At 38.9% G+C, this 26,385-nt stretch overlaps 3 protein-coding genes across 6 annotated transcripts in view; 2 read left to right on the forward strand and 1 right to left on the reverse strand.

The window, feature by feature from the left end:
- SLC3A1 (solute carrier family 3 member 1) overlaps positions 1 to 15,868 on the forward strand; it is a 33,790-nt gene extending 17,922 nt beyond the window's left edge. The window contains exons 5-10 of the mRNA XM_061432236.1: positions 735 to 854; positions 3,112 to 3,236; positions 4,536 to 4,731; positions 8,216 to 8,383; positions 9,385 to 9,501; positions 15,034 to 15,868. Coding sequence (XP_061288220.1) covers positions 735 to 854; positions 3,112 to 3,236; positions 4,536 to 4,731; positions 8,216 to 8,383; positions 9,385 to 9,501; positions 15,034 to 15,474 — 1,167 coding nt within the window. The 3' untranslated portion in view covers positions 15,475 to 15,868. The remainder of the gene's footprint in view (positions 1 to 734; positions 855 to 3,111; positions 3,237 to 4,535; positions 4,732 to 8,215; positions 8,384 to 9,384; positions 9,502 to 15,033) is intronic.
- The window catches only part of PREPL (prolyl endopeptidase like), a 38,237-nt gene continuing 25,387 nt past the window's right edge, over positions 13,536 to 26,385 (reverse strand). For all 4 annotated transcript variants that reach the window (XM_061432232.1, XM_061432231.1, XM_061432234.1 and 1 more), the window contains 7 exons: positions 25,755 to 25,952; positions 23,372 to 23,547; positions 21,846 to 22,062; positions 18,917 to 19,066; positions 18,375 to 18,498; positions 16,827 to 16,900; positions 13,536 to 16,478 (listed from right to left, as the gene is read on the reverse strand). In XM_061432232.1, coding sequence (XP_061288216.1) covers positions 16,389 to 16,478; positions 16,827 to 16,900; positions 18,375 to 18,498; positions 18,917 to 19,066; positions 21,846 to 22,062; positions 23,372 to 23,547; positions 25,755 to 25,952 — 1,029 coding nt within the window. In that variant the 3' untranslated portion in view covers positions 13,536 to 16,388. The remainder of the gene's footprint in view (positions 16,479 to 16,826; positions 16,901 to 18,374; positions 18,499 to 18,916; positions 19,067 to 21,845; positions 22,063 to 23,371; positions 23,548 to 25,754; positions 25,953 to 26,385) is intronic.
- On the forward strand, positions 16,961 to 17,452 carry LOC133256952 (cytochrome c oxidase subunit 7C, mitochondrial-like). Its single transcript, XM_061432240.1, has one exon. It carries the CDS (start codon positions 17,064 to 17,066, stop codon positions 17,253 to 17,255), a length of 192 nt encoding a protein of 63 aa, XP_061288224.1. The 5' UTR covers positions 16,961 to 17,063; the 3' UTR covers positions 17,256 to 17,452.

The raw sequence follows: 26,385 nt of genomic DNA on the forward strand, positions 1-26,385 counted from the left end.
GTATCACACCATCTTTGACTCATTTGGAGTTGATTCTTTCATTCCTCGACTGGTTCACTGAATAACAACTGCTGGGTCAGTGGCAAGGGAAGCAGACATGAAAGCTGCAGTCTTTCCCTCCAAAATGCCCCAGTCTGGTGGAACAGCCTTCATGACTGGCTGCTTAATTGGTTATTTTCTGTCAGTCTGGAGTGACTTCTAAGGAAGGGAGCATGGTGGAGATAAGCTATGTATGTATCTGGTGTCTCCTGAGTCCTATCTTTCATTGTGGTTTCAGTGTCTCCTGAGTCCTATGTTTCATTGTGGTTTTATTCTTTCATTTCCAGTGGAGTCTAAACTTTTGGGAACATGCTCATAGCATCAGTTACATGTGTAACATTCTGAATTCAAATATGAGGGAAGAATCAGATCAGATCAGTCGCTCAGTCGTGTCTGTCTCTTTGCGACCCCATGAATCGCAGCACACCAGGCCGCCCTGTCCATCACCAACTCCCGGAATTCACTGAGACTCATGTCCATCAAGTCAGTGATGCCATCCAGCCATCTCAGGAGCCCATAAATACAGTTATTCCAAAGTTCATGAGGCTCAGACACTGCTGTGCTAAATAGATACTTTTATATGTGGAGGTGACTGTTTTATGGTGGAAAGTCACTAACATACAAGACTTTTATTAAACCTTGTGACAACAATGTGTTGTTGATATAATCAAGCATTTTTGCTTCTTCCTGTTTAGGAAATTATACAGTTCTGGCTCTCAAAGGGTGTTGATGGCTTTAGTTTCGATGCTCTTCCATTTCTTCTAGAAGCAAAGCATCTGAGAGATGAGGCCCAAGTGAATAAGACCCAAATCCCGGTAAAGTTTTAAACATATTAATATATGTATACATGGTTTTAATATATATTATAAAATATTTTAATTATAAATTATATATATATATTTATAAATATGTTTATAATTTTATAATATTTATAAATTTATAAATTATAATTATAAATTAAAATTTATATTTATAAATATATATAATTATAAATTATATATATATAAATATAATATATACTTATTTATATTTTTTCTTTTCTGAAAATGTTATCAGAGTATTTTTTTTTTTAGCCTGAGACACCACTTACCAGAGGTGAGTTCTGTTCTGCCTAAGTGCTTTGAATCATTTTCTTTAGGAAACACAGGAGTTTCAAATGCATGCGACTAGATATTTCCTTCTACTGGTTCCCTCCAGAGTGATCTTTACAGATCACTTTCTGAGGGCATGGACAGTGTGGACTCCACCAAGGGCCATAACTCTGTGATTTCTGTCACTCACTCAAGCTCAAGGGAGGTGCTTAAATTCCCCAGGTGCTTTTGCAGTCATTAAAGCCACATGTAAGCAGAACGGAAAGGAAATAACACTTGCTGAGCATCAGTTGTATGCTATGTGCTCTTTCCGTTTAACTCTCTCAACATCTTGTGAGGTTTCATGATCCCCATTTAGCAAATCTTAGAGGAATTAATTCATCAGGGTGACACAGGTGATAAATGGGATTACCAACCAAAGCTATCTGCAATAGGATTTGGGCTTTTCGTGCTTTCACACCAGTGGGTCTCAACCTTTCCCCCTCCCACGTCACACATGAGACATAGTAATAATCACATGCCACTCTCATCCCTGTAGTTGACCACCATGCTACAGTCAGGCTGTTTTCAGTGGCAAGTGGATAGCAGTCCCAAAATGCATTTCAAAATAAAAGACTAGTATATTTATTCAAGAGTATGTAAAAATGTGTCCGACTCTTTGCGACCCCATAGACTGTAGCCTACCAGGCTCCTCTGTCCGTGGGATTTTCCAGGCAATAGTACTGGAGTGGATTGCCATTTCCATCTCCAGGGGATCTTCCCAACCCAGAGCTCAAACCCGGGTCTCCCGCATTGTAGACAGACGCTTTACCGTCTGAGCCACCAGGGAAGTCCATGTATAAATGAATTAATAGTGACACATAGCAAAATGGGTCAATCTTAGTGATATAATGTGTAGCAAAAAAAATCTAAATTATGTATAACACGATGCCCTTTTTAGAAAGTAAAATTAAATTCATATGGTTATCAATGTGATAATCTTATCTGAGTAATAAAGGGAAGCTGGCCATTCATGGGCTAATTATGAGACCATGTCATGAACCAAGGTTATGATTAAGCCATTTTTTTTTTCACATCTGATTTCCAGTAGAAAGGAAAACTGAAGGAGAAAGAAGGGTTGTATGTTAGCCAGCTGTCCCAAAGAGAAGCATTTATACTTGGAGAAGAAATTCCAGAATAACCTTGCTAATTATAATATGTCGGAAGATAGGCATATGCTTCCACTGAAGACAAATGACCAGAACAATGGATTTTGTGTACTACCCAAGAAAAACTTAAAGTACATGTAACTTCCAAAGATATTGGAGATTTCAAAAAACTTCACTTGATCTAGCAAGAGAAAATCACTTATAAAAAAGGGGTCCACTGAATGGATGGCAACTCATGGACTGTCTAGCCTGTCCATGTCCTAACCCAGGACTTATAACCTGAGCTTGTATGAGACATAATCTTTTACTTTGATTCTAGAAGATTATTGTAACCCTTGAAAAGCACAAAATCAGGATCAGGAAAAATTATTGAAACCCCAAGAAAGTATAACTATAAGAATAAAGGACAAAAGTGGTAAAAAACCAAATTTAAATGCATGGTATTAATAATTTTGTGAGCAGATAAAGTACAAATGTAATAATGTACTCTAATCATTAAAATAATTTCTTTTGTTTGCCTTTAAAAATGTGGAGCATTTGGGACAATAAAATGTTTAAGAGGATTTTGTTAAATACATTTGTAATCAATGTTTAGCTGTTTGGTAAAATTTAACTTGTTTACTCGATTTACAGTTAATAAGTTAAGCAAAAAATGAAACACTAATAATATTGAGTGTTCTCCGTGAACAAAATCCCTTGAGCAGTAGAAGCCTTAGGACCATCTTTAAGCATGTGTGTTTTGGTCTGAGTCCTTTGAAGAGACAGTCCACACGAGGCCGCTATGGGCATTTGACATGTGACATTATGGTAACCATGCTGTCCTGTTTTCAAAGGACATGGTCACTCACTACTCGCAGCTGCACCATGACTTCACCACCACACAGGTGGGAATGCACGACATTGTCCGCAGCTTCCGGCAGACCATGAATCAATACAGCAGGGAGCCAGGGCGATACAGGTAACCATAGGCACAGCGTGTGATCTGCACTTTATCCCTCACAATCACGCATCCTCAAGAGGTTCCAGTTATAATTTAACAAACCGTATAATTACAGTGCATCATAACTCGATTACGCTAGGGCCTGGTATAGTCTCTCATGTTGCTGAAGTTTGCTGATTTAGTTTCCTCTTTTGTAAAACGATGCTAGTCACAATATGTATTTATAGGAATTTTGTGAAAATTAATTAAAAATATATTATCTAAAGGTTAGTCTTTATTATTTATTATTTGCCCTGTTAGCATGCAAATGTTCCAGCTAAGCTGTTAATAGATCACAATGGTTAGGAACACAACTTTGGAATCAGGTGGGGCTGAGGTGGAGTCCTCAGGCATAAGAGCTATGCCACCTTGAGCTGGCATAAGGTTAGTTAACCTAAGTCTCAGTTTTCTCATCAACTAAAAAGTGCTAACTGACAGCCATATAAGGTTGTGAGATTACATGAGATGTCTGTGAAGCACTTAAAACGATGCCTGGCACATAATAAACACTCAGTGAACTTAACTCTTGTAGTGTTTATATTGATCACCCAACAGAATCAATGGAAAAGGAATTCAAGAAACTTCTTCTTGAAGTAGGTTCTCTGATAACTGTCCCCGTTTTACAGATGAGGAGACTGAGACTCTGGGCATACAGGTAATGGTCACCCAGGCAGTGATCACAGAGATGAGACTGGAACTGAAACACCCCAGCTCCGGATACTGTGTACTTATCCATTCAATGTAATGTCTCCAACAGCTAAAGCCAGCATCGATGTGGGTCATTTCAGGCAAATATGTGTTCCCTGAAGAGTGTCTGCTTTCCAGCAACTGATAGTGCACCCCAATAATAAAGTGAGACTTTACGGGGATTCAGACACAAGGGGAAGTTTCTTGGGTGAGCCGCCCTCACCTTATATGCAGGCATGTACTGTATGTTCCAAGTGCAGTGATGAGAATTACTACAGAAAAGTCTTCCTGGAAGTTACTGAGTTTCGTTTAGATTTAGAAAGCAAAGAACGGTATTGACTGAGATCCAAATGTGTTTCTTTTAGACATGACTCAGTATTGGGCTAGTCTCTCGGTTTAATGTGTTGAGAAATTGCCAGTTGACCCAGCGTGCCATTTCTGTGCGTCAGCTTGATTCTGCTTCCTTAGTAAGCCCTAGCTGACGTGGTCAAGTAGCATGCATTCATTCCCATCCTGTCCATGAGGATAGCAGCTGCGAAGCGCTTTCCCAGTCTCCTCACAGACCCTGACGACACTGTACTTCTCTTACAGGTTCATGGGGACTGAAGCCCATGGAGAGAGCATCACCAAGACCATGGTATACTATGGGTTGCCTTTTATCCAAGAAGCAGATTTTCCCTTCAACAGTTACCTCAGTAAACTAGACAAGCCTTCTGGCAACAGTGTGTCTGAGGTTATCACATCCTGGATGGAAAACATGCCAGAAGGAAAATGGCCTAATTGGATGGTAAGTCCTTATGCCCAGCTCAGCATAGGGTGCTGGTGCGCTCACTGCAAAGTCAGCTCTGAAACAAGGGGCACGTGTCTGTAAGTGACCTTCCCCTTCCCCTCAGTTTGTGATGGTTTAGTGAGCTGGGCCCATCCCAGCTCCTGATCAGGTTCTTGTCATTCTTCACTCTTTTCCTTCTGGTTCTCAGATCAGATAATATCAACCGATCTGTCCCATTTGCTGACTCCTTGACTAGTTCAAATCTGTCTAGCCCTTCCAGTGAACTTTTCACTTATTGTACTTATCAACTAAAATTTCGATTTGGTTCATTTTCATGACTTCTCTTTATTGACAGTATCTATCTGATAAAGCATTGTTCTCATACTTTTAAGTATGAGATATGGTAATGTAGATATGGTTTACATTTTTGAACACACGTATACGAGTGGAGTTGAAGTCATTATCCACTAAGGCCATACCTCCCTGGTTCTTTGCACGTCTTGTATTCTTTTATTGGTTGTTGAAAACTGGATGTTTGAATGTAGAGATTTTGAAAATCACATTCTCCCCTTCCCCAGTGTTTGTTTCTTCATTGACTTTTGTGGATTAATTCTGTAAAAATCTGTATTATTTGTCGTGTGCGGCCACTGAAGTCTCTGCTTGGTCACTAATGATTGTTAAGATTCCTTAGAAACCTTGAACCAGTGTCTCCCAGCATTCGCTGAGGGGCTGTTAGTGGAGTGGGGGAGGGAGGGATGCTTTCAACACTCCTGCAGGCAGCTTACAACTTTGCCTTGGTCTCTACTCTCCTCTAGCAAGAGCTTCAGGGTTGGCCAACAGGGAGAGATTAGAGTTTCCCTGGGCACCTGTGCATGTGTGCAGGCTACTAGATTCCAGGAAAACGTCAGAGTCTTTCAAAGCCTATTATGGTCATCTCATTTCCAACTTTTAAGTTTTTCTGGTCAGTCTCTGGCCCAGGTTGGTAACCCCACCTCTGGCAAGTAATCAATTGTTTTTGGCATATGCCTTCCAGATAAGATGATTTGCATACTCAGCTCTGAGTCAGAGCAGATAAAGAAAAAAAACCCATCCAAAAGTGAGCTGCTGAAAAGGTTAAATAGTGACAGTTCTTTAGAGATGGAGCTTTTGATGAACTTTATTCTGGTCCTCCAGAGCTTACTAGGCTGTTGATTTTTACAGTTACTGTTGGTTTTCAAGGCTGTCTTGAACCTGAGGGGAAGGGCATGAGATTAGGGCCAGTTAAAATGACACAAATCTTAACTATTCTTACTGAGACCCAGCTGTTCTTCTTGAATACTCCTTGGATTGCTTGTAAGCCTTTCATTTTCAAATTCCGAAAAAGTAGATTTTTTTTTTTTTGGCCAGCATTCTCCTTGCTTTCATGTTAGAGATTTTGGTGTTCCTTACTCCACCATTCCAGAAGTGCCCCCCTATACAAATTTTATAATGGAGTTTTAGCACTTGGTTTTTTCATATGCTGAAAGTCTCAGATATCACTGGCCTGTGAGAGGCCCTGATCTCTGCACATTGCTGATCTTGATTTCAGTTCTGAAAAAGGCAAAGTGTTCTAGGTCCAGAAGACTTGAGAAATCACAGAGTTCCTTGTCAGATGCTTTTGCGATAATGAAAAGAATGAACAGTAGCGAAGTGAAGTCGCTCAATCGTGTCCGACTCTTTGCGACCCCATGGACTATAGCCTACCAGGCTCCTCAGTCCATGGGATTTTCCAGGCAAGAGTACTGGAGTGGGTTGCCATTTCCTTCACCAGGGGATCTTCCTGACCTAGGGATCGAACCTGGGTCTCCCACATTGTAGGCAGACGCTTTACCGTCTGAGCAGAACCAGTCTAATTGTAAAACAGTATTATACTTAAGAGACCTTCCAACCGGCCACCGTTCGCCATCCTCCAGTGGATACTGTGGCCATGCAGTATCACATAGGAAGACCAGGTGTGCAAAGGAGTGAGGCTGGAATTCTTAGCTCCCATCTTGTCCTGAAGAGTCCTGGATAAGCCCCCAAGATGAAAGGTTGTTGTTGAACCACCTAAAGACACTGGGATTCTTGGCCTCTAGAGGAGAACAATTCAATCCGGGGCCAGAGACGAGGCTTGACCGCTCAGAGCTTTTGTGTAATAAAGTTTTATTAAAATATAAAGGAGATAGAGAAAGCTTCTGACATAGACATCAGAAGCGGGCAGAAAGAGTACCCCTAAAATTAGTAACCTAGTTTTCTGGCCATAAAAAAAGAAAAATACTTTACAATGGTCTACAGAAAGGTAATTGTAAAGAGAGTTTTAGTAGATCTAAAGAAAAAAAAAAGGCAAACTTCCTTTTTTTGCTGAATTATAATGACTAAGTTCCTATTTTTAGACTCAAGTTCAAAGGCTGGTTTTGTGCTATAACCCTGACCTGAATAAATGATGCAGCTTCTCAGAGCCTGTGTCATCATTTGTGAAATGCAGGTAACAGTACCCAACAGGACTGCAGTGAAGGGCTAAATAAAATATAACGTAGGTGTGAAAGTACTTGTAGACAGCAAGTGCCATGCTTGACTTACGCACGAGATTTGAGTTGTGGTTTATGCAAAGATTTGTTAAAACGTGTAATTAGAACATTGAACAAAGAAATGGGCCTTCCCTGGGGGCTCAGTTGGTAGAGTCCACCTGCAAGGCAGGAGAGCCGGGTTCAGTCCCTGGGTCCAAAAGATCTCCTTGGAGAAGGAAATGGCAACGCACTTCGGTATTCTTGCCTGGGAAATCCCATGAACAGAGGATCCTCGTGGGCTACAGTCATAGACTGTTGCAAGAGTCAGATACGACTTAGTGACTAAACCACCAACAAAGAAATATATTAAATAGAAAACCCTGTAAAAATTTTCTTATATTTTAAAAATAAAAGTTGATTTAACTTTTAAAATTTCTTTAGAAAAGTTCAAAAATCTCACACATATACAGGGACACATCAGAAGGCTTCTTCTCACCCCCGTCCCTCCCTGTCTCACCCCATCCCTCCCCCTCTCACCCCTGTTCTTCCCCCCTACCTCTGTCCCACCCCCGTCCCTCCCCGTCTCACCCCTGTCCCTCCCCGATCCACTCCGTCCCTCCCCATCTCACCCCTGTCCCTCCCCGTCCCACCCGTCCTTCCCCCTCTCACCCCTGTCCCTCCACCTGTTCCTCCTCAGGGGGAAACATATTTCCTTTCCTGTTAGTATTCTCTTATCCAAATATGTGAAAATATTAATAGGTACTCTCATAAATTACATCTTATTGGCAGTTCCATTGTGAAGTAAAGGGTTACCATCATCTTGTTGATCACAATTTTACAGCCAAGGAGCAGGGTTAGGGCTCAAATTCATGTTTGCTGATACAAGGTACCCATGGTTAACCATGTTTTTCTGCCTGGTGAACTTTTTGTGAAACGGTAAATCTTCGATATAACTCTATATAGAGCACTTAAAAAAAAAAAAAGTATCTGCCTTTCAGACTGGTGGACCAGACAGTGTCCGGCTGACTTCTCGTCTGGGAGAGAAATATGTCAACATCATGAACATGCTTGTTTTCACACTGCCTGGAACTCCCATAACTTACTATGGAGAAGAAATAGGAATGAGAAACATTTTAGCTGCAAATCTCAAAGAAACCTATGATGCTGTAAGTTAATATAACTTAACCACGCACCATACCTCATTTTTTTGCCAGATCAAAGAATTTACTCTTCTGCTACCAAAATCATGATTACTTAGCTTTTGTTTCTTACTGTTAGGCAGTGATAATTTTTCAGCTTTCTTGATTGGAGAGCTTGTCAGAAATGCTGCTCCCTGAGCCACACAAGTGAGTTTTTCCCGTAGAGCCCAGCATCTGCATTTCGAAGATATTTTCTAGCCAATTCTCAGGCGAACTAAGATTTAAGAAGCCCTGTTTTGAGTTTGGAATATTATTCATTGCCTTCTACCTGAAACATGGAGTTAAGAACACCAATTATAGTGCTTGTCTGTATTGCTAGATCTGGCTTGGCCATAGCACAAAGAGTCTTCCTTTTATGTTAACAAATGTTATGTACAACCTTAGGCCTGAGTAGTTTAAATTTTCTTTTCGTTTGAGGCTATGGATTTCACAATTATGTTGCTAAGCAGATAAATGATCTTGAACCTGTAATTTGTATGGTTAGCTTTAAATTGTGAGATCCAATTTCCCTAATATTTGGTCCAAATGAAACCTTTTCTATTTAAGCCCCTAAATTTTTGTGTGTACTCATGCAATAACCAGGTTAAAAAGGACATAATCTAGGCTTACTTGTACATGGCTGTATACTTGAAGCCATCATTGCTGTATCACAGCAGATGAGTCTGTAAATGGCACGTTTTGAAATCCGACATTATTCAATTTTAGGGAAAACCAGCGAAGAGTCCAAGCATGTATTGATGTTCAGTTAGTAGTTTATTCACACTCAAGATGTCCTTAACTGTTTTCCAGTAAAGTGTAAAGCTGGTTTTAAGTACTCAATGTTAAAGCCTTTTCCTTATGAATGCTAATGAATTTGAGTACTAGCTGAGAAATTAGGGAACTAAATACTTATTACTAATAAATCATGGCCAAATTACATTCCTTTTAATAACCAGATAACTGTTTTTTTCTTTATGGTCTTGATATAGGGTACTCTTTTCTCAAAGTCACCAATGCAGTGGGACAATAGCTCAAATGCTGGTTTTTCTGAAGGCAATCATACCTGGTTACCCACCAGTTCAGACTACCATACTGTGAATGTTGATGTAAGTATCCATGAAAATTTTATGCTGACTCCAGAAACAGGAAATGAGTTTCTGTTGTTGACAACATACATTCACCTTGAGTTGTCCAAAACCTTAACTGGTGTTCTTTAAATCAATCACATAGGCTTCTTTTGTAGTTTTCATTTTTAAGGAGTTTGCAAGTCATGTTTTTGTGAAAATATGAAGTGGTGCACAAGCATTATCAGAATAGTTACAACTCATCCTTGGAATGATTCTGAGGTATGAAATATTAAGGACATTTTATGGAGGTCTTTAAGCAAGCCAGCTATCCTTTCTCCTTTCCTGTCTCTCCAAAGGAAGGACGGAAAGTAGATCAATCAATCTAGGGTAAGATTCTTGAGAGCAAGGCTGTTTACCTACAGAAACTAAAGATGTAAATTATCCCTAGAAGTAGCTGCTCTGGAAAAGCGTACCCTCCAGCTTTTGCCTTTACTGTTTTCTGTTCTCATGGTGATTGAATCTGCCAAGTTCAGCAAACAAATTTCTTAAACAGGAATGCATTAATTCCAGCAAAGAGCCAAACACATTTCCTCAGATCAGAAAAATGTGAAATAGGTTCAGGTGTTTTTATGGGAAAACACACTCTAAACTACTTCAGTGGAAGAGAAATTATCGGCATCATGTGAGGATACAAGTTTTATAGCATCTACTAAGTATTTTGAAAACACTCCCCAGATTATTCTGACATAGAACTTCAAGTAAACCCTCCTGTTCCCACAACTTACGGCTCCAGGCACCTCAGGGATAACTTTGTAGGTAGGTCCGTGAGACACAAAATCTGTATTTTAACATTTGTGTTTTGGATTAAGTATACTTACTGATTTTCACTATGTCCAAATGTCCAGAATACTCCCATAGGCCAATTTGATATGTAAGAAATCTTATGTAAAAATGTACACCAGCACAGATGGGAAAACATAAATGCAAATTACATTAATGGTCAGATTAGTCAAGTCTTTAAAATGATCATGAGTCATGCTTGGGGTGATGCTATATCATAATCAAGGTGACCAAAAGTCTCAGGGAATGCCATTTTAATGAAACACCTCCATAAGAGCCCTAGAATAAGGTGAGAATTTAATTTATAGAAGATAGAAAGTAAAATTAAGATTACAGAGAAACAAGAGCACAGAAACCAGGCAAAATATTACTCAGGAGCAAACAGCACTGACGGGTGCAGGTGAGAGCACTACAGGAATGTTCCTGCACCGCCGTAACTGGCTGCCCGAGAACCTGAGGAGAAAAACCCAGGGCCTGATTGGTCATCAGACTTTCGATAAATGAGTAGAGCAAAGCCTGAGATAGCGTTAAACTTCTACAAGCACAGAAGAAAGAAAAGCAGCAGCAGAAGAGCCAGTTCAAGTGATGTCCCTGGGAGGATTCACTGAGGAGTGATCTCAGAAATAAGCGCTTTTACTCCTCAATTCACAGAGGCCTTGAAAGGAGGGCAGGACCCTAGGTTTGATTACTATTAAGCAGGAAAAGAACCCCCACACCCCCAAAGACAAATCAGACCTACCTCCAACGTGGTTTTTTGCAGTTACTGCTGCTTCTGCTAAGTCGCTTCAGTCGTGTCCGACTCTGTGCGACCCCATGGACGGCAGCCCACCAGGCTCCCCCGTCCCTGGGATTCTCCAGGCAAGAACACTGGAGTGGGTCGCCATTTCCTTCTCCAGTGCGTGAAAGTGAAAAGTCAAGGTGAAGTCGCTCAGTCGTGTCTGACTCTTAGTGACTCCATGGACTGCAGCCCACCAGGCTCCTCCGTCCGTGGGATTTTCCAGGCAAGAGTACTGGAGTAGGGTGCCATCTCCTTCTCCACATTGCAGTTACCAGAGACAGGCAACTGAAGACAGGCAAACATGGAGTATCAAATACAAAAGTAAATGAATCACCAAAAATCACACTACATTTGAGAACAATTAAGACCGTGAGAGGCACTAAGAAAACACTGAAGCAAGCAAAGAAAATAATGACATAAGACTTCATTACTAATAAAATTGCCCCTTCCCTGGTAGGTTATTTTGTGTAGTTCCTTAACTCTCTTAAAGAAGTGATTTGATATGTTAGAAATGTAAAAATATTGTCAAAATAAACAATAAAATAGAGATTCTAATTACTGTGCTGGAAAACTGACGCAAGATTTTATCCCAGGGTGTACTATAGAAAGGCAAAGAAGTTTTTTTTTAAACACAACATGACTATTTTAATACACAACCAAAATATAAAACACCATAAATGAAATGATGGCAAATGGATGGCAATAAAAGATAGTATTTATTTGTAAATGATTAACATCCTTAGTCATAAAAGAGTTGTTAGAACTAGTTACAAAGATATTGATATTCCAAGGGAAATGAAAAAAAAAAAAAAAAGGCAAAGAAGTTAACAGTGTAGAGAGGACATTTTTGATATGTGGAGAATAAATCTAGGAATTCCAACATATACCAAAAAGTGAGTTCTAGAAAAGAACAGAGAGGAATAAAGAGAAAACCATAAAAATACATAGAAAGAAATCAAACTTGAAAACAGATTGCCTGAGAAAAGGACTAAAAATTGAACTGGCATCAGCTTTCTCAACCGGATACTAAAACACATTAGAACGTTCCCTTCACAGTTGTAATGGAAACTTGATTCTAAACCAAGAATCCTATATCCATTTCAACTGGCATTCAAGAGCAAAAATGGAAAAACAAGGACAGAAATTTTTACCATGTATAGCCAGTTCCTGAAAGAGAAATTGGGGACTCCAACAAAACCTAAAGGAATCTAAAAGGAAGATATGATGTATAAAATATAGTGAGGAAAGGAATCAGCAAAATTTAAGGATGAATATTTTTTGATATATAATGTAAAATAAGGTATCCTGGAGTAAAAATGCTAGTGATCTATTTCTATATGGGAAGTAGTGGCAGGGCAGGGCTGCGTGTGAGCACGAGTGAGTGAGCACACATGCGTGGGAGCCAATGCACTTTAGAAGGATGGAGACAGCGTAACGCACTCTAGAGTTGAGCTGTCCAGTAACCACCAATCACTGTGATAACTAAAATTAGACAGAATTACAAGTTCAGTTCCTGTGTCACACGAGCAACCTTTCAAGTGCCCAGTAGCTAGTGGCTACCACATTGCACAGCACAAATACAGAGCTTTCAGCACTGCAGCAAGTTATACTGAACAGCACTGCTGTGTTAAGAAAAATGTTTTTAAATGGTCATTACAGTTCTAAGGGTAACCATAAGAAGAACAGACATAAATGATAATTTTCAAAGGATATTAGAAGGAAAAAAAGTACATAAAGAAAGCCAAGCGATCCAATAAAAAGCTAAAAGAAAGAAGATAAAATAGTGGAATTAAAATAAAAGATGAAATAAGGTTACAGGATTATGTCTAAACATATGGTAATCACAGATATAAATGGCTTAAATTCACCTATTAAAAGATAAAAACTCTTGGATTAGAAAACAAAGATAAAATCTGACATAAGAGACATAGCTAAAACAAAAGGTTGCAGCTGACTATCACTTTCAAAACAAAAAAATGCATATAGCTTTTAATTTAGTAATTTCATTCCTAGATATCTCTTCCAGAATACTCTGGAAATGATTTATATATTTTATCAATAGAAGACCAGCTGAATCAATTACAGTTAATCTATACAAGAGATAGACTTCCTGGTGCATGGAGGAGCCTGGTGGGCTATAGGCCACGGGGTCACAAAGAGTCGGACACGACTGAGCGACTTCACGACGATACAAGAGACAAGTATGCAGTTTTTAATGCATATTAAAATCATATTCAGAGTGGATTGATATGAGACGACCTCTGACCTACCAAATAATAATATAAAAAAAGGCTACAGAATGGTAACATGCCACTATTTGTGTAAAGAAGGAAAAGGTATGTTTACCTATGTTTGCATAGGTACAGAATGCAACATTTCCTATGATACATAAAATGGAAGAATATATACACAGTAAGAGTGTATCTCTGGGAGAGAAAATGGAAAGCTAAGGGAAGAGGTTGAAGAAAACCATTTTATTTGTATATTATTCTGATAGATGCATTTTACATTGTATGCATGCATTGTCTATTTTAAAAAATAAAGTTACAAAAAGCAGGTGGGGAAATATTTAATAGCAGACAAAATAGAATTCAATATGAAAAGCATTATGAGACAAAGGCAGTTTTGAAGAATTGATAAAAGAACATCCCACTATAAATCATGAATCTATGCATCTAATAGCTTCAAAATATATAAAACAAATACTCTGAGAATTGCAAAGAGAAACTAAGAAATCGCAATTACAGAGACACTTGAACATACCTCTAGAAAGTGGTAAATCAAGTAGACCAAAGTAACAACACTTACTGGGCACTTTTTATGTAAGTGGCACTGAACTATGCTTTTTCATGCATTATCTGAGGCTATACAAAATGTTAACAGTAAGTTGACAAGTCATATACATATACCATACACATGTACCATAAATACCTCTGTACCTGATAAACACAGAATAGACTTTTTTTTCAGAAATTTATTAAATAATACCACACATTAGACACCTGCCCCAAATAACCACCACTACTGCTGAAGTCAACATGACTGGCAAGACTATAATGAATGAATGTTATCACTGACTTGGTAACAGCTTATATGAAGACAAATCTGGCATTATGTATCAAGTATACATACTCCTTGACACAGTAATTGTCTTTCTGATATTTGTGTCATAAATAAATAATGCAAATATGGGGGAAGCATATTAGAAACTCAAATGTCAAAATGAAAGGGAATGGTTAAGTATGGTATAACCATTCAAGTGGATTATTATTCTGCCATTAAAATGACATTTAATAACAGAAGATGTTTGAAATGTTAAAGAAAAAAAGAAAAATACAACATTAAATTATGTCTGTTTTATATAGCTATAAAATTTACCTCAATATTAATGGACATATATTACTTTTATGGGTAAAAAAAAAAGTAGTGCAATCTCTTTCACTTTAGACAGCATTTTGCTCTGCATCCTTTTTTGCAATTCTCTGTTCATAACTAGCATCTCCTGAAGTTACATCAACCTACACATTATTCTACAAAAGAGAACAGAGAAACCCCAATTCAACAGAAGTCCTTGGAGTCCATGGCCAGGATGGCTGCTTTTCTGCCAGTTAAATGTAGCATAAAGGGATTTATTTAGGCAAGTTAAATATCCATTAAATTAGATATGGACATTTAGTGGAGTCAAATTTGATGTCCAAATCAGCTGTGGCCAAAATGTAGCAGAAAAACTGTGCACTCTGCAAGGACTCCCAGACAAGGTGAAACCCTGGACCTGTAGTTGCTATTAGCAGCTAAATGAACTATTCGGTTCAGTCTCTTAGTCCTGACTGACTCTTTGCTACCCCAATTTAGTAGTTATTTTAAGGGACAAAATTGAAGCAAGTTTTTTTGGGAAATAATTCTTGATACTCTGAGAATCAAACATTTATGTTAATTTTTTTTTTTTTAAATAGGTCCAAAAGACTCAGCCCAGATCAGCACTGAAGTTATATCAAGAATTAAGCCTGCTTCATGCCAATGAGCTGCTCCTCGGCAGGGGGTGGTTTTGCTACTTGGGGAATTACAACCATTCTATCATGTACACAAGAGAGCTGGATGGGATAAACAGAATCTTCCTCATGGTTCTGAATTTTGGAGAATCATCAGTGCTAAATCTAAAGGAAATGATTTCAAATATTCCCACAAGAGTGAGGATAAGGTTAAGTACCAATTCTGCCTACGGTGGCCGTGAAGTGGACACGCATGCTGTTACACTGGCCAGCGGAGAAGGACTCATCCTTGAATACAACACTAGGAATCTCCTTCATCGTCAAACAGCTTTCAAAGAGAGATGTTTTGTTTCCAACCAGGCATGCTATTCCAGGGTATTAAATATACTGTACAGCTTGTGTTAGGCACCTCTACGAAAGAGATGGAGACACTGGCATTCCGTTCTAGTCTAAGCATTTGCAGTAACTTCACATAAAGCACCATGCTCTGGGTAAACTTTATGAGTGGTCACTAATTCTTTTTTTTTTTGGCTGCACCATGTGGCATGTAGGATCTTAGTTCTCTGGCCCGGGATCAAACCTGTGCCTCCTGCATTGGGAGCATGGAATCCTGACCACTGGACTTCCAGGGAAGTCCCGAATGGTCATTAATTCTGATATATTTCTGTAACTTGAGTGAAACTGCTTTAGGGAAGGTTCTTAAATGTTTTTCAAGAATAATAAAATGTTTAAAAGAAAATTATCACTTGCAGGAACTTGTAACTTTTTGAAATAACATCAATAAAAGATGATCAGAGCACCTAGGACTCCAGATGATTAGAAAGATCTAATGAATTTTAATGGGAAGCACGGATGATTAGAAAGATCTAATGAATTTTAATGAGAAGCACGTTCGTTACCTTCATCCATAAAATGTGGGTATAGCAATTGGAGGATGACTTAATTGCCAGAGTGCCTAAAATTTTTCACTAGCAGAAATAGGACCTTGATGTGTAAACTGTTCAAAGAAAATCATAGTAAAACTAAGCTGTTCTGACAGGAGAAAGGGGAGACTTCTGCTGTCAGCAGCCCTTCCCTCCCTTCTCTATGTGCTTCTATGCAGCACGGTTTGAAAATTACTTTCCTGGGTTAAGGGGCATGTGCCTCAGTGGAGACATTGGTATAAGCAAGTGAGCTGTTTATGAAAACCAAATTTGGATGGAGAATAAAATTTTTAAAAAATTATTTACTAACTTAAAAAACTCACTTTTGTGAACATAATTGGAAATATGACTATGAAAGACTTCAGTGTGTTTCCAGTTCCCAATGAAAGCAGCATTTCAGAATTTTAGATATTTCTTAAGATTATCAAAAACACTGGTGCTGTCAAGTCCAAGTTCCTCATACAGGAATTTAATTTGGGCTGTAATCTAAAAGAAACACATTAAAAAGAAAATCAGAAGGCCTTTGTGGTAAAACTCCAGTGTTCCAAGTCTCTCCTTGTCTATTCATCTTCATGTAACTATGAAATCAGCAATTTATGCCAAGAGAATTTTTTTATTTGGCACATAGGTGGAAGCTCCCAACAACAGATTCCATTACTTTCTCTGACAGAGCTCATTCATCAGGAACCTGTCCTCTTTACTCACTCAGCATTTCTCCTCTTCCAAGTCTAAGCCACAGACCCAACAGCTGGTGAAGTAGCCTGCACAACCCTGTGTAACCATAGTACATCACTACTTGGGGATTTACCACCGTAGAGGGGCTTTACAACATACCTTTTTGTGAGAATCTTCAATCACATGGTTGCCTCCAGGCTGAATATCTAAAATAATACTGGGGACTTGATAGCCTGAAAGAGTTAACATATGAAACAATTAGAAGGATTTTGGCTCTCCTTTTCAAGCATTCTATTAAAATAATAGTGAAGTCGTGAGACAAGGAGCGGTAGGTTTGCAGCCACCATTTCTTCCGCCTCCAGTCTCTGGATCTTTTGTAGAGCGTCCAACAGCGCTATGTTGGGACAGAGCATCCGGAGGTTCACAACCTCAGTGGTTCGTCGGAGCCGCTATGAGGAGGGTCCAGGGAAGAATATACCATTTTCAGTGGAAAACAAGTGGAGATTACTAGCTATGATGACTTTGTTCTTTGGGTCCGGATTTGCTGCACCTTTCTTTATAGTAAGACACCAACTGCTTAAAAAGTAATCCATGAGACAGATAGGAAGAGGAGCATATTAAGAGGTGCAGTCTCTTAAAAGGATCAATCCCTTGAATTCAGCATCCTAGATATGTTTGTAAATAAATTTGTAGCATAAATCCTTAATGCCTCTTCTCTGAAATATGGAACATGGTAATTGAACATGTGCTTACATTTTGTTTGGGTAATATTGCATTATTAGCTTCTTAATTAAATATGTATTTGATTAAAAAAAAATAATAGTGAAGCTGCTGCTGCTGCTAAGTCACTTCAGTCATGTCCGACTCTGTGCGACCCCATAGACGGCAGCCCACCAGGCTCCTCTGTCCACGGGATTCTCTAGGCAAGAATATTGGAGTGGGTTGCCACTCCCTTCTCCATAACAGTGAAGAAGAAAGGCATAAACCACCACCACCACCACTAACAAGAAGAGGTTGGGGGTGGGTTGGGGTGGGGAGCAGTAGAAAACAAATTCCTGAAACAGGAAATTTGGGAGGAGGCCCAGACAGAGGAGGGTGGATAGAAAGACACATGGAGAAGGTTGTGACCTAGGAAGAAGCTATTGGGTCCTATGGAATCTGAGAGCCCCGTGACTTGGAAACACCAGCTATAGCAATGGGTGTGAGTGAGATGTGGAACTGAATAGAAGGCAACTGTGTGAAAACTTATATGTGAGCTCTTTCCACCTTGAGCCCAGACGTTCCCATGTCTTGACAAGGAAAAAAAAGGTAAGAGTTCTTTAATACAACTGAAAGATCTAGAGAAAATTAGAGCTGCTATTTTGGGCATGGAAGCTCCGGAGCAAAAACTTTAAAGAATGCCAAGAATAATAGCTCAATTAATTTTGTTGAATGAATGAATGGTATGATATAGTATGATACTATACCTCCAAGTTACGTTTGATAAATTTACTTTTTTCTTTGTACCTTGCCTACCTTTTTAATGCTGTCCTTTGAAAAAGAGGCAAGGCAGCTATAGTCATTACATTTGCTTCTGCTGGGTAGTCAACACAGGATAACAGTGATTTGCCTATGATTCTGGGTGGCTGATTTGGTCTGCAGCATGAGATGCACCGCTCTGAGCAGCCCCCTGACAGCGACAGTCCCTGCTCCCCGCTGGCTTCCTACCTTCCCCGCTGTCCTTAGCATGCTCTGCGATGGCTTCCTTGAGTTTCTCTGTATAGTTTACGATTCCTTTCAGAGGTACACGTTCGTCATTTTCATAAGCTGTGATGTGAATTGAAGGATAATGCTGAAAGGAAAGAGATGTACAAAGAATTCCTTATGATACCATTCCTTATGGATTATGAAAACCAATTGCCTTGGTTTATGAAAAACAATTATCTCTATTTTTTTCCCCTAAGCGATAGACTTTTTTTTTTCCTCATTTGATATTTTTGAGATCTACAGCACCCCAATACTAGACTATCTGTTACCTGGAATAACCTTTTCTTGATTAGTGAGACCTTGATCTTACCGAATCTAGTCTCCTGAGCTATTAAACGGAAACAAACAAGGAGTATGAGCAGGGAAGGGGCTGGAAGGTGTCTGGGTACTATAAGGAGACACAATATTAAGGCCTTACTAAATTCCTGCTTCACCTTGGATACACATCCTTCTAATTATTTTCTCTGTCACTTCAGGATAGTATTACAACTGCCTTTCACTACCTGAGGTTTAATATTTTGACAGGGACAGTAACGTTTTATGTAGTTCTTGTGGTTTTCATCAGATGAAGGATTCCCCCATTCTTCTAATTCTTCTAATGTCAGAGGAAGTGTCGTGTCCATCATGGTGTTGAGAACATCCAAGAAAGGTGCCTTAAAAAAAAAAGTCAGAGAGACGTAAACTTCAATTAGTAAAATGGTAAAATGGGTTTCAGATAAATACTATATTTTATGAATATACATGCTGACATGAGAGAACAGAGCTCAAGCAGCAATGTACATTCCCAGGAGCCAGATTAATTACCCATCTGTAACCAGGGCCTGAGATCTGTAACTGGCTTTTAAGGTATTCAGACTCCTTGAATGACAAAAGGTTTATCTTCCCATTTCACAATTTTTGCTTTTAGTTTTCTTTTTTCATATAGTAAGTGCTGCCACCTTACATCCACTAGGCTCTATAAAAAAAAGTGTTGGCAATGACGTGGAGAAATGGGAACAATTGTGCACTGTTAGTGGGGATGTAAAATGGCGCACAGTATATTGGTTTCTCAAAAAATTAAACTCAGAATTGCCACATGCTCCAGCAATTCTATTCCTAGTTGTGTATCCAAAGGAAATTAAACCAGGGTCTTGATGAGTACACCCCTGTTCACAGCAATACTGGAAGTAACCCGAGGGTCCACTGATAGATGATGGATGGATAAGCAAAATATAAACGCAATGATACATGAAATTCAACCTTAAAAAGAAAGACACTTGCTACGGCACAGTGGACCTTAAGGAAATTATCTAAGTCAAAATAAACCACTTGTAAAGAGGTATGTTTACAAGTATACTATACTTGTATGATTCATACTATACTATATATATACTATATAATATATATACTATATAATCATACTATATTGTATGATTCCATTTATACAGGAGGTACCTTAGTGTAGTCAAATTCAAAGAAAACTAGAATGGTGGTTACCAGAGCCTAGGGGAAGGGGGAGTTGGAGAGTTGCTACTTAATGGGTACAGAGTTTCAGGTTTGCAAGATTAGTTATAGAAACTGACTGTACAACAATGTGAATGTACTTAACACTACTGAAATGTACACACTTAAAAATGGTTACGATGATAAACTTTATGTTATTTTACCATAATTAAAAATAAAACTCCCAGAACACATGAATAAACTCAGCTGGACACTTTACATTATAAAAAGGTAATAAATGCTAAAGAAGAAAATCTGAAGAAAATCTGAAAAATATCCAAGTTGAAAAAGAAAATCACTCATTGGCTTATAACCAGTGTTAAAAGAAATGGCAGCTGCTTTGTTCATGAAGCCATTATAATCTTCTGATAACCTGTTTTTCAGCTTTGTTTTCTATTAACATTAAGCAAGTACATTGGGCAAACACAATTCTTTTTGTCTGCCTAATATCTTTGACTTAGCTCCTTTTTTGCATTTAGAGTATCCCTAACCTTATGACACCGGCTGCCTCTCACTGTAGAGATGCTAAATGCCAGATAGGTCCCGTCCCAACTTTGCCTCAAGAATGACAGGTTACAAGCAATGTGGGGTAAATATCCTTATACACACATTTCTGATGATTTCCTTTCTGACTTCTAAAGTCAAAGTAATTTCTCAAAGTCAGAAGTTAGTCACATTTTCTTTATAATTCTGCCATTATTATCTTTTTGCATGGAGTTTCTTCCCTTCTACACTTAATATTTCTATTAAAAACAGATTTATAGGGTAAGATTATTTAACACTTATTTACTTCATACAAGCCTACAGTATACCCCACACCCTAAAAATTAAAATAAAAAAACCCTGAAAATAATTTCTCTATCCTAATTATCTTCTAGAGTTATCTACTGCAGAAGAACAAAATTTGCCACCCCCAGATTATTTTAAGCTGAAAATAATCAAGGTCCAAAAAGTCTCAGAAAGAAACTTTGACCTCTTCTCTAACTGCCTGAAGAATTTAGACAGAGGGCCTATTACAGGAATATCACCAGATAATAAATATGGATGACATGTGCTGGGGAAACGCTTAGAGACCAGAGTCCAGTCTGTGTTCCCTCGTCTCCACTAACAAACATTTATCAGACTTTCACTTTTCCATCTCCACATGAATTGCCTTCTATCTCCTGAAGTCCCAAATCAGTACCTCCAGCATCCTCTTTCACCTTTAGCTGAAGACAGTATTTAAGGTGAGAGCTCTGGTCATTGTGGTGAGTCACACAGTTTTCCTGGGTCTCTCCCATGTATTCATGTCACTAAACTTTTGTTTCATTTTCTTCTGTTAATCTGCCTTATGTCAATTTAATTCTTAGACCACCCAGAAGAACCTAGAAGGGAACAGGAAAATGTCCTCTGCCCCTACACTAACCAGGAAGCAGGAGAATGGTGGAAGTGAATGAGCTGCTATAATTTCATAATTTTGGACACCAGCAAAAGACTATATAGAGCCTTTCCAGAACAGGTCAAAGTATTTCAACCGAAGTACAGAAAAACTACTCCTAAAGACCACTAATAAGAATGGAATATCTGAAAATAAAGAGTCCCTAAATCCAGGACTGAAATGTTGATGCCAATAGAGCCAAAGGATTTCACACATTCCAGAGTCAGTGTGCTCGGCCTGACTTCCTAGATCTCGGTGTCTTTGCCGAGACACTGCTTTTCCACCAACTCTAAATGCTCTTACAGATATAAAATGATCAATGAGAATAGCCACTAATATCCTTTAGTGGAAATCCTGAAAAATCAATAAAGAATACTGTCAGGAAGTTCTCCCATAGCTACAATTCTCTGTTTAAAATTTAAAAGCTCTGCTATACTTCTCTGCGATGGTAAAACTGGAACAGGAAATTTTTCTTAGAGCATCTATTATTTCACACCTCCCTATTCGGTAAACAGTAGAGACAGAGTACTCACCTCCAAAGTCACAGCTCTCAGCAGTTCTGGGCTAGAATTACACAATGCTCCCACAAGCACCCCTCCAGCACTGAAAGCAGTCAGGGCTGTTAGACTTGGCTGAGAAAAGCCTTGGTCATGAAGCGTCTTAATGCAAGCTTCTAAGTCAGCAAGGCCATTGAGTTTTTTAGTTAGCCGGCCATCAGCGTGCCACTGGAGGCCTAACTCACCACCTCCCCTGAAATTAAAGGGCAAGAAAGTTTTAGTGGGGAAAAAATATTAATGATATAGGTCAGGGTCAGCAAACTATAGCCTCTGGGCTAAATTTGCCCAGAGGCCTGTTTTTTATATGGGCCTTGAGCTAAGAAGGATTTTTATATTTTTAAATTAAAGGTTGGGGAAAAAAATAAATATCAACCAGGAATATGCAGTGGAGACCATATATGGCCTGCAAAACTTAAAACTTTACTATTTAGTTCTTCAGAGAAAAAGTTTGCCAACCCTGTTGTAGACAATCAAAACTTGATTCAACAAATATGCTTTGAGTGCCTGCTTGCTATTTACCAGGCATTGTGCTAAATGCAGGCCTTAAAAATATAAACAAGTAGAAATCCTCTGTCCTGGAGGTCATAATTTTTCGGGGAAAAACAGCTACCAAGCAACACAGTCACTGCTATAACAGAAGCAGAACCAGAGCAGAGACTATCCACCTGTCTATATATGTGAGTCAGGAACATGAGTACTTTAAGGAGATGACACCTAAGCTGAGTCTTGAAGGAAGAATGTGAGTTCCCAGAAGGGCAAAGAAAGGGATGGCGTCATGGACTCAATTGACATGAGTCTGAGCAAACTCTGGGAGACAGTGAAGGACAGGGAAGCCTGGCGTGCTGCAGTCTATGGGGTCACAAAGAGTTGGACACGATGGAGAAACCGAACAACAACGAAAAGAAAGGGAAGGCATTGAGACACAGCATTTGGAAGGTCACAGAGGTTGTCATTTCAAATGATGTGGCAAAGGCTGCATGTGTAGGATGTACATGGCTGGAGAGGGGAGCGTATTTGGGGAGTGCTGACAGACGCCACTATGAGGATAAGCCACATCATTAGGATGTTAATATGGAGGATTTAGATTTTATTGTGGAGATGGGAAAGTGGTAAAGGATTTAAACAGAACAAAATACTTTCGTGTCTTGAAATCAGCAAAATAATACAGAAATTAGAGTGGAAAAAAGAGAGTCCATCTTAAGAAGCTATTTTAGAAAAATCCAAACTCAGGAGAATGAAATGGAAACAATAATGTAGCTAAGCACAGAGACTGGTTTATCTATTCTAAAAATTCTAAAAATCTGGTGTAAAATCCTAAAAAGATACCCTTTTGCTCCTGGGATTAACTAATCCCAGACCCAGGGTTCTGCTAGTGAACCAGGTTCCACTAGCACAGGCTTAGGAGTACAAATGAGCAAATCAATGTTCACTCCCCAGCATCTTGTTATTCTGGACATGTGATGATGCTCCAGCCCTCATATGCCACATAAAACATGACTCACCGAACATGACAATATGCTAATATCCAGCCATCATCCACCAACACCCGCCTTTCAGGCCTGAAATTCATTTTCAAATCCATTCCATAAGCTCCATACACTTGTACCAGGAGAGGTTTCTTCTGCAAGTCCTCAGAATCCGTTTTATGGAAAACAGTCATTGGCACTAGTTTTCCGTCCTGGAAGTGAAGATGTATTATGCAGGTAAAGAAGTCTTTTGAAACAGTTTTTTATCTCCAATTTTATGTGATGCTTATTGATGTTGAGCAGCAACTTCATTTAATTAAAACAAAACGGTTATGGTCTCTCAAAGCCCATCAGGGTCCTTAATTTTCAGCTACTCTGCTGACACAATATTAGAGTAACTAGAAAAGATAGTAAGTAAGACCCTGGCTTGAAAATGGTTTATTAAATGTAGCTTTTCATGACAGTTAAGTAACTTTACAACGAGTTCTTCACTACTCAGTTTAACTATATTTTTTCTTTCAGGACAAACCAAAGTAACTATCAAGGTTACATATATTAGCATAGTATTCTTCCTATACCTCAGGTAACATATGGGCATTTCCTATCTTTGAATATATACAAATACATTAACTAAAGAAGTTTAAACAACTCCATTGTTGGTACTCAACTGTCAGAATTCTCAGTCACTAAAACCTGAAATCTCTTCTAACCTAACACCCACTCACATCCTCTTCATCGACCTATTTAACTTTATTCTGAAAATCTTTCAAAGTGGTTCAGGTTTTATAAATTTTAACATCTAAATTATTTTTAAGTCAAACAACTGTACCTCAGTGTAGTTCTCTGGACAGATAAAATTAAGATAATATGAACTATACCTGATCTTCCTTTCATAGAAAAAGGGTAGAAATGTTGGTTGTCACCCTGCTTACGGAAACTAAGGAAAAAGCACTATTTTACATAAGGAAAATAATATAACTAGGCCACTCTGTATTTTTTTCACTCTCATTTTGAAAACTTCACTTTGGGGCACTACTGTGTTATCAAATAAGGAAGAACTCTTCCCCTCATTATTATACTCAACTTGTTACAACAGTGTAAATGAATTTTTACCTCTCAGTAAGATTCATTATTATAAAGAGATATAGGTGAATTTCTGTAAAATAATCCTTCCCCCTTTCTAGCGTAACTGTTTCTTTTTTGGTTGCGCTGGTCTTCCCTGTGGCTGCGGGCTTGGCTGCCCCACTGTGTGTAGGATCTCAGTTCCTGACCAGAGATCAAACCCAAGTCCCGTGCATTGGAAGGTGGAATCTCAACCATTGGACCACCAGGCAAGTCCCTGTAGCTTAACCCTTTTTAAAAAATAATTTTATTTACTTATTTTTGGCTGTGCTGGGTCTCCACTGTTGTGTGGGCTTTTCTCTAGTTGCGGGGAGTGGGGGCTACTCTCTAGTTGCGAAATGCAGGCTTCTCACTGTGGTGGCTCCTCTTGGTGTGGAGCACAGGCTCAACAGTTGTGGCACATGGGCTTAGTTGCTCTGTGGCATGTGGGATATTCCTGGACCAGGGATCGAACCTGTGTCTCATGCATTGACTGGTGCATTCTTTACCACTGAGCCACCAGGGGAGCCCCCTAGCTTAACTCTTGATCATTCTAGAGACAATACTTCCTCAGAGAAGCTTTCCCCATTTCTGCAGATGAGGTAAGTTCCTTTTACCATATGTTTCCACTGTCCTCAGTACATCTTCCTTTGCAGCAATCAGTACATTAGTAATTACTTCTTCAAAATCTCGCATCTTCCCCACTAGATTTAATATCCACAAGGGCAGGGACTAGCTTAGTTTGCTTCACTCTAATTGCTTATTACCTTCAAAATTTTTGCCATAATGACACACAAACTATCTTTTTCTTTAAATCAACTTTTAATATTTAAATATACACAATACACAATATCAAGGGCTTGTAAGCTGGTTAAAGGGCTTTCCAGGTGGCGCTAGTGGTAAAGAACCCACCTGTCAATGCAGGAGATGTAAGAGACATGGGTTCAATCCCTGGAGGAGGGAAGATCTCCTGGAGGAGGGCATGGCAACCCACTCCAGCATTCTTACCTGGAGAATGCCATGGACAGAGGAGCTTGGTGGGCCACAGTCCATACGGCTGCAAAGAGTTCAACATGACTGAAGTGACTTAGCACGTACGCTGGTTATAAATTTTCTAATCCATGTTTAAAAAATTGCATGAGTATTCAAGTTTAAAGAAAAGTCCATTTACTTCCTAAGATGATTTGAGTCTTGCAGTGGAATGTGAGATCCACTTTACTAAACGGTGGTAATGTAGCCTCATCGGGGCATTAATAATTAACAAACAGAATCTCCTCAGTAAATGGTGGGGCTGACAGTGAGGATCACAAAGACTTACCTTGCTTTTGGCTTCCATACGTAAAACACGACTAGTCTTTGTTATTGGGTCTTCATGCCCAGTTTCCTCAAACAGTTTGCCTTCTGCAAACTTATATGTATAATATTTCGGGGGACGTATTGGAGAACACAGCTGAAAGGGGCAGTTCTTTGGGTCTGAATTTGTATCTATTATGAAGCCACAGGCCCAAGGCGGGAGCTAAAGAAATAGAACAGTTAGCTGTACTCTTTATTGAGACACTAAGTATTATTAATTAAATTTCTGGGTCTGCTCCAAACAAGATGATGTAGATATCAAATTTATTTTTATCCATTTTCATCTAATGCCTCATTTAAGGATTACTTCAGTACAACAACAAAAAAAAAATGACCAATAAAAATAAGAAAAAAAGTACAGGAAAATGGTTTATCATGATTCTAGAGTGACTTAAAATCTCCTTTAATAAAAAAAGCTTATCTGGGGATATATAAACTTGGGCAATGAAACAACAAAAAGATTAAGAATAACAGCCAATCAAGTAGGAATTCCAGAACCCAAAGATATCTTCAAGATCTCTCTTCTCATAGAACATGAGATCTCTCACTTGTGGTTTTAATAATTTACCCAGCAGCCCTCACTCTACTGCCTGGAC

Source organism: Bos javanicus, chromosome 11, assembly GCF_032452875.1.
Source record: "Bos javanicus breed banteng chromosome 11, ARS-OSU_banteng_1.0, whole genome shotgun sequence".
NCBI lineage: Eukaryota > Metazoa > Chordata > Mammalia > Artiodactyla > Bovidae > Bos > Bos javanicus.

Bases quoted from the DNA above. Each gene is read 5' to 3' on its own strand.
- LOC133256952 (XM_061432240.1), top strand. From the start codon at position 17,064: ATGTTGGGACAGAGCATCCGGAGGTTCACAACCTCAGTGGTTCGTCGG.